Source organism: Giraffa tippelskirchi, chromosome 10 (genome assembly GCF_054371585.1).
Source record: "Giraffa tippelskirchi isolate mGirTip1 chromosome 10, T2T-mGirTip1v1.2.pri, whole genome shotgun sequence".
In the NCBI taxonomy this organism is placed as follows: domain Eukaryota; kingdom Metazoa; phylum Chordata; class Mammalia; order Artiodactyla; family Giraffidae; genus Giraffa; species Giraffa tippelskirchi.
Window position 1 is genome coordinate 137,788,524 of NC_137284.1, and position 7,778 is coordinate 137,796,301.

Below are 7,778 nucleotides of genomic sequence, written 5' to 3' on the forward strand. Positions count from 1 at the left end.
TCAGGCCCAGGCTGGCCCCTCATGGCCAGAGGTTGAGGCCTGGCTTATCTCTCCAGCTGCCCTGTTCCCTGCCACTTTATCATGGAGGGTGGGCTGGTGTCAGAGCCTGAAACTCCCCTCCCCACTGCCCGTGGGAGAGGGCCCAGGTGCGAGCGGAAGGACTACTCTCTGGCACAGCCAGGAGACCTCTGTCCTGGGAGAGTTTAAAAGGCCCCAGGACCTTCTCCGCATCAGATGACCTTCCCAACTGGCTGCAGCATGCAGGGGCTGCTGATTTTGAGTGTGCTGCTGGGGGCTGCCCTTGGCAAAGAGGACTTTGTGGGGTAGGAGCATGGAGAGGAGGGGGTGCTCAGAGGAGCGATGGGGGAGCACTCATCCGGCAGCGAGGGCCTGCGGGAGATGGACACACAGATACATGGGAAGATGGCCAGAGGGCAGCATGTTAGCACATCCCTGAAAGCAGGCTGACCAGGGACCAGGACTAAGAAAGGGTCCAGTCTCTCAGGACAGCTTCGTGAGCCCTGAAGAATCTGAGCCCTGAGGAGGAATTTTCAAAAGAGGAGGCAGGAGAAGGCCTGGCGGTCTTTGAAGAGAGAAAGAGTCTAAGCTGGGGCGGTGATGGCAGCAGTGTCTAGAAGGTTCCAGGGAGCCCAGGCCTCCCATTGCTAGGATCCCCTGTGCTTCCCCTACTTGGCCCAGCCCCCTCCTCCTGCCTGGGGAGTGTGCATGGCCAGTAGAAGCTGCTCAGGCCCTCAGCCTCCCCTCCCGCTCCGCCCAGGCACCAGGTGCTCCGAATCTCTGCTGCCGATGATGCCCAGGTGCAGACGGTGAAGGAGTTGGAGGACCTGGAGCACCTGCAGGTCAGAGGACGCGGGAGCAACCCCGAGGCCCCAGGGTACCTCTGAGGGCAGACGGGCTTGCCTCAGACCTCCACCCACCTGGGGCCACTTGGGACCTGGGCTCTTTCTCCCCAGCCACCCAGGAATGAGCCATGGGACTGATGATCCCTCTTAGGATGTGATTTAAACCTCCCAATTCTGGAATCTTGCTGCCTTTGAGCATCTGAGCAAAAGGGCCTCCCCCACCCTCCCCCTGTCCCAACTTCTAGTTCTTGTCTCTCCCTTGCTGCCTCCAAGCCCCTCCACTCTGCTTCCTGGGCCATTTACCTGACCAAACTGGACTTTGTGCAGTGCCCAGGGGTTCCCTTCATCCTCTTCCCCTCATGTTCATGCCCTATCCCCAGTTATATGGGAAATTCTGGCACCAGCACCCCCTCCCATGGGTGCCCTTCCCTAGCCCACAGTGACAGTGGCTCTTGTCTTCCCCAGTTGGACTTCTGGAGGGGCCCTGCCCAGCCAGGCTCCCCCATCGACGTCCGAGTGCCCTTCCCCAGCCTCCAGGCTGTTAAAGTCTTCCTGGAAGCCCATGGCATCAGATATAGGATCATGATCGAGGACGTGCAGTCGCTGCTAGACGAGGAGCAGGAGCAGATGTTCGCCTCCCAGAGCCGGGCCCGCAGCACCAACACATTTAACTACGCCACCTACCACACCCTGGATGAGGTGAGGGACCCCGGGAGGGCGCTGCTCCCCACAAGCACCAAGCTCTTTGTCAGACTGGCAGCCTGGATGTATGCGGCCTCTGCCCCATCTCCACACTGCCTGGAGGCTCTGGGTTGCAGCTTCTCCACATTCAGGGCTCACAGCAGGCTTGCTTAGGGAGCTGCTAAGGGAGGCATCCAGGCTCCCTTTGAAAGCTATGAAGGCAGCCTTCCTTCCTCTGCCCCTTCAGATCTATGACTTCATGGACCTACTGGTGGCTGAGCACCCACAGCTTGTCAGCAAGCTCCAGATTGGCAGCAGCTATGAAGGCCGTCCCATCTATGTGCTGAAGGTAATAGGTGCCTGCCAGTGCGTGTATGTGGGCACTTCTGCAAGAATGGATGCCCACATCTGTGCATAGGGCTCCCAGGGCTGAGCCCAGGGTGACAGAAAACACACTGTTATACAGACTCCATGTGTAGCACAGGGATACACATACCTGTACACACAGCTTAAACTTTTAGGTGACTCCCCTGTTCCCAGTCAAGTGTCACATTGTGCAAAGTACCCCAGAGTTGGGTAGTCCAGATAAAATGTTTTGCTCGTAACCTTCGACAGAACTATGTGTGGGCCTGGGAACATGGTAGGACCCGGAAATCTGGCCAAGTCATGTTTGCCCCATGCTACCCACTCCAGTATTCTTGGGCTTCCCTGGTGGCTCAGACAGTAAAGAATCCGCCTGGAATGTGGGAGACCTGGGTTTGATCCCTGGGTTGGGAAGATCCTCTGGCAAAGGAAACGGCTACCCACTCCAGTATACTGGCCTGGAGAATTCCATGGACTGAGGATCCTGATGAGCTACAGTCCATGGGGTTGCAAAGAGTTGGACACGACTGAGCGACTTTCACTTTCACTTGAGCTGAGGGCAGGAAGCTAGGCTCTGCAGGATCCCTGTCCAGACTCACTTCCGCCTCCCACCTGAGTGACGGCCCCTCAGACGGAGCTTCAACCTGGGGTACAGAGACCAGACAGCCTAGGGTGCACTCCCTTTCCAGGGGGTGAGATGGGGCCCCAGCTGAACTATTTCCTGCTCTTCTCATCCAGTTCAGCACCGGTGGAAGCAACCGTCCAGCCATCTGGATCGACTCAGGCATCCATTCCCGGGAGTGGGTCACCCAGGCCACTGGGGTCTGGTTTGCAAAGAAGGTGAGCCTGGGGAGGTGAGGGTGCTCTCACCTGGTAGTGCATTGGTATCCAAGGCCTACAGAAGCCCTGGCCCCTACCTCGCATCCGGAAGCAATGACCACAGAGTGAGGTTGAGGGCAGGCATCCACTGGTCTAACGTAGCAGATGCCTGGCCTGGCCTGCTCTGTCCCTCTGCTCCCTAACACCGCCCTCCCCCTGACCCCAGTTCACAGAAGACTATGGCCAGGACCCGGCTTTCACCGCCATTCTTGACAGCATGGACATATTCTTGGAGATTGTCACCAACCCTGATGGTTTTGTCTTCACCCACAGCAAGGTATAGCCCTTCTCCTGTTCTTGGGGGAAGCGGGGCAAGCCTCTATCCTCTGAGCCCCACAAGCTACTCTCCCCTAATCTCAGACCCCAGAAGTTGAGGGAGGGACAAACAGACCTTTTCTCCTTGACTAGGGGTTCTTGACCTTGGCATTCTTGACAGTTTGGGCAGATAATTCTTGGTGTGTCGGGAGCTGTCCTGAGTAAACAGCATTCTGACCTCCTCAAGCCCCCAGATGAGATAACTGAAAACATCTCCAGCTTGTGGGGGACAGAACTGTCCCCACTGGAGACATACTCCCCAGAAATTATTTTCTGGTTCTATTTTATTTCTATGGGACAACTTGTTACCAATCAGATAAGTATGGGGTTGGGGGAATGCCACATGCCTTCTTCACTTTCCACCAGTAGAACCCTCTGGCAACTGCTATCTATCATTTCCTCCGTTTTCCTTCAGCCAAGAGCCCCCTTTGCAGATCTTCCTCCCTGACAACCAGTTGAAAATGGTTTCTGATCCCCTACTGTGTCCACACCCAGGCTCTGTGTTGATTGTAGCCCCTATTGGGGGTAGGGAGGCTAACCACTTTTCCTTTCTCAGAATCGGTTGTGGCGCAAGACTCGATCTGTCACGTCGAGCTCCTCCTGTGTTGGGGCGGACGCCAACCGGAACTGGGACGCCGGCTTTGGGAGTAAGGCCCAGTGTGGTTTGGGGAGCAGGCATGGGACCCCCCAGAATGGTTTCTTACCATCCTTTGTCCTGTTGTCCCCACACCACTCCTGCCCCTGCAGTAGGGGCACGTGGGGAATGCTGGCCCCTCCTCCAAGGTGCTCAGGGAGGAAGGTGGCCCTTTGAGGCCTACTTGTTCCTTGCCAGTAAAAAGAAAGTCCCTGCCAATGGAACTGAGGTCTAAAACCCATCCAGGGGTTTTCTAGTGTAACTTCAGCCCCTTCCCTCCGTGGTCACTGCACTGTAGGGAGTGGTCTCAAATGAGGACCCTTCTTACCTCTCTGGGTGTGTTCATCAGCTCTGTCCAAGTTTGGCTGGGGAGGGAGGCCCAGGACCCCCAGGTTATAAAAGGCCTCTGCCCTTTCCTTATCTGGGGTGGGGCTGAGGCCTCGTACATCTTACCTCATGCAAAGACCAGAAGCCCCTGGAAACCAACCACTTGGGTGTAAGGAATGCCAGCTATCCTCTCTCCCCTCCCACAGAGACAGGAGCCAGCAGCAACCCCTGCTCGGAGACTTACCACGGCAAGAATGCCAATTCCGAAGTGGAGGTCAAGTCCGTCGTGGACTTTGTGAAAGACCATGGGAACTTCAAGGCCTTCATCTCCATCCACAGCTACTCCCAGCTCCTCCTCTATCCCTATGGCTACACAACACAATCAATCCCTGACAAGAATGAGCTGGTATGTACCTGATCCCTGCTTGCCCTCACATCCCAAAGGCAGCTTTGGGCGGGCCCATCAAACCTACTTAAGGCATGAGGGCCACACTGTGCCTAGCATCCCTTTCTCCCATGGACCCCTGATGGCTTGGGAAGGCCATCAAGGCAGATTAGACTCTCCGCATGGGAAGCTGAGGCACAGAGTGCTTCAATCACTCCTGTCATATCACACGACAGAACAAGGGGCAGGGCTGTACTTTGAGCTTGTACCACAAATTCACACTTGGAGCTGCAGAATGACTAAAGGGTGGTGAAGTACCAGCCAGACAGCCCAAAAGCTCAGAATCATAGGGCTTCTGAGTTCCTGAGACTGACTCTGCAAGGCCCAGCAGGCTCCGTGCTGTCTGCTGGGGGCAGGCTTCTGCAGGGCGTGTGCTCCTGGGTCACCCTACCAGCCCCCAGGATACCCTGGCCCTGCAGTTATGGGGGATCTGAGGTTGCTGGCCGTGACAAGCCTTCTTGCTCGGCATTTTCTCCAGGATCAGGTGGCTAAGTCTGCTGTTGAAGCCCTGAGCTCTCTGTATGGGACCAGCTACAAGTATGGCAGCATCATCACAACAATTTGTAAGTGTGCACGGTCTCACGGGTGGTCCTGGAAGGAAGCTCAGTTGACTTTTCCTGCCTATGGGAGTGTCCTTCCCAGAGGAAGTAGCCAGGGGTGCCCCAATGTGGGAGCATGGACGAGGAGAATGGCCCCGGCCATGACTGACTGCTGTTGGCTTGGTGTGTAGCAGGCCCTTTCCTGACGTGAACTCTGCTTTTCTTGATACCTTCAGACAAACACTTCAGTTCCTCTGAGAACTCTTGTCCCCTTATCTTGGGGTTAAACCCAGCTTCATGCATGGAGCAGGTAGAGAGTTCTGCTGGCCTTTGTATTGTAGATCCCCCAACAAATTAAACTTAAACAATACTCCTCCTCCAATGCCCTTCTATTATAGAATATGTCCTATCTTTTCTCAGCTTACTTATCCATGCAATGCATCAAGTGGAATTAAGTCAACAAATGTTTATTGGATACCTATGATACACTTGTTTTGTGTGCTTGGGATACAGTTGGGAATAGAATAAGCAGACTCCTATTCTAGTCAGGGACAGACAATTTATTCTAGACAATAAACATGAATAAGGAAATTATATGGTGTGTTAAGTGATCAATGCTAAGGAGAAAAAGAACTCGCAGGACAGAGTGAGGGGACTCGAGTAATGGGGGTGGAAGTGGGACTGAAGCATGAGCCTCAATGAGAGCAAAATTTGGGCAAGTGTTGAAGGAAATGAGGGATGGAGCCAAGAGGCTATTTGAGGATGAGGTTCTAGGCAGAGGAATCTTCTAGAACAAAGTCCCTACCATGTGCTCTGGCTTGGTGTGCTTTGGGAACAGCAGGAAGGGCACAAAGACTCATCAGCTGCAGCAGAGACAGGTCGGGGGTGGAGGAGATTCTGCAGGGCCCTGAGGGGATACAGCAAGTTTGGGGCTCACTCTTCAGGGCAGAGTCCTGAAGAAGCAGGGCACAGGCACACACTTCTGACTTCCTGCCCCGAGTGCCCAGTCAACCATGAATGAAAAGATTTTTGCTTTGTTCAGTGTTGTGGGGTTCAGTTCTGATCTGGAGCCACCTCCTCCTCCCCAGCACAGTTCCTCAGGAGCTTTGTTTATCTACTGCAGAGCTGTCTGCCAAAGACAGCCGAGGGCTTCTGCTATGACTCTGGCCCTTTGCACTTTCCCCCTGCAGAGCAGGACCCTGGGGGACAATCCTGGTTACCCAAGTGTGCAACTCTGTTATATGCAGGGGCTTGACCCAAGCTGCTGTTAAGATGGAGGCAGCTTTCAAAATCATGGGAGCTTCCTTGCATGCCCCAGTGAGGGGAGAACCATTGCTGGTCTGCCTCTCTGGGCCTCTTGGACTGCAGTCTTTCAGGGGAGCTTCTTGGGTGGAAGCAGGACTGCTTGGTCAGGAGTGGGAAGGTAGCAGAGGCTGACTCCAGTCAACACTGCATGAGGCTCTCGGCTTGGGACCATTAGCTTGGCCCTTGCAAATGTTTTCAAGTGAGTGACCTTGTTCTGCTGGTTCTGCTCCTGCCCCAGACCAAGCCAGTGGAAGCAGCATTGACTGGTCCTACAACCAAGGCATCAAGTACTCCTTCACCTTTGAACTCCGGGACACGGGGCTCTATGGTTTCCTGCTGCCAGCCTCCCAGATCATCCCCACAGCCCAGGAGACGTGGCTGGGGCTTCTGACCATCATGGAGCACACATTGAATAACCCTTACTGACCTGGCCCTCCAGCACTCTCTTCCTCCTCCTCTTCAGCCCCACCCAGGCAACCAAATAAAGTCTGAGAGTACATGGAACAGAATGGACTCTCATGTGGGGATGCATGTGGCGTGTCTGCCTTTTCAAGCTGGGGCAGCAGTAATTTAGTTCCTGCAGATCTCAGTGGAAACGTGTGGGTGGTTGGACTAGATGACCCTTAAACTTCCCTGCATTCCAAGGTCCTGTGAAGTTGTATCCAAGTGGCATCTGTTTTAATGAGACCACCCTGAGCTCAGCTCGTCAGTGGGGTGGTTTGTTCATACCTTAGGAGCAAGCAGCAGCCACAGCTGCTAACCAAATGCCCAGCACCCCGCCGTGGTAAGGAATTCAGCTTGTACAATGGTCTAGCTAGTTGGATCCATCCATCTACAAAAGCAATAACCCTGAGTATGAAACAGAATAATCCTGGTGGTCACTGCTTTCCCAGATGGATGTCACAGTCAGGCAAAGCTTTCTATACAGCAAAATATGGTCTCCCACTCCTGAACTCAATTGGAAGAAAACAATTGCATTAAACGGAATCATTTAAAGATAAAGAACAAACACCAATCCCAGGGCATTTTCATTAATTGAATTTTATCGCAAGGACACTGCCTTTAGAGACAGAAGTAGTTTACTTCTCACTGCCACACGCTTTCTAGCATCTCCTGGTACACTGTCTGCACCCCCTCTCCTCTCTCACCTACCGCTGCTCCTTATCATTTGCAAAATTTCTCAAACCTAAGACTCTCCTCTTGATACATCACCTCCTCAGCTCCTAGAATCTGGCTTCCCTCCTTTGGCTTGGTGATTCTAGTGTCTGTGATATCACCCTAGTGGCTAGCACCACAAACACGTAGCATATATCTCAACTTTTTTTCAAAGCAAGAATCTATATTCGTTTCTTCCAGATCTCTTAAGGTGTGACTGTTGAGTAGGGAGTCAGTCCTAAGAAGTTACTGGGAAGTTGGGGTGGGGGGAT

At 53.8% G+C, this 7,778-nt stretch overlaps 1 protein-coding gene across 2 annotated transcripts; it reads left to right on the forward strand.

Moving 5' to 3' along the window:
• The first annotated feature begins 258 nt into the window (after nucleotides 1–258).
• On the forward strand, nucleotides 259–6,855 carry CPA1 (carboxypeptidase A1). Of its 2 annotated transcripts, none has more exons than XM_081537091.1 (10): nucleotides 259–323; nucleotides 779–860; nucleotides 1,329–1,562; nucleotides 1,792–1,893; nucleotides 2,646–2,747; nucleotides 2,953–3,063; nucleotides 3,658–3,748; nucleotides 4,269–4,468; nucleotides 4,986–5,070; nucleotides 6,590–6,855. In XM_081537091.1, the coding sequence occupies exons 1-10, from the start codon at nucleotides 259–261 to the stop codon at nucleotides 6,775–6,777; spliced, it is 1,260 nt and encodes a 419-aa protein (XP_081393217.1). In that variant the 3' UTR covers nucleotides 6,778–6,855. The 2 variants fall into 2 exon arrangements, with proteins under 2 accessions (XP_081393217.1, XP_081393218.1); XM_081537092.1 differs by having other exon boundaries at nucleotides 779–835; nucleotides 1,310–1,562.
• Nucleotides 6,856–7,778: the final 923 nt, after the last annotated feature.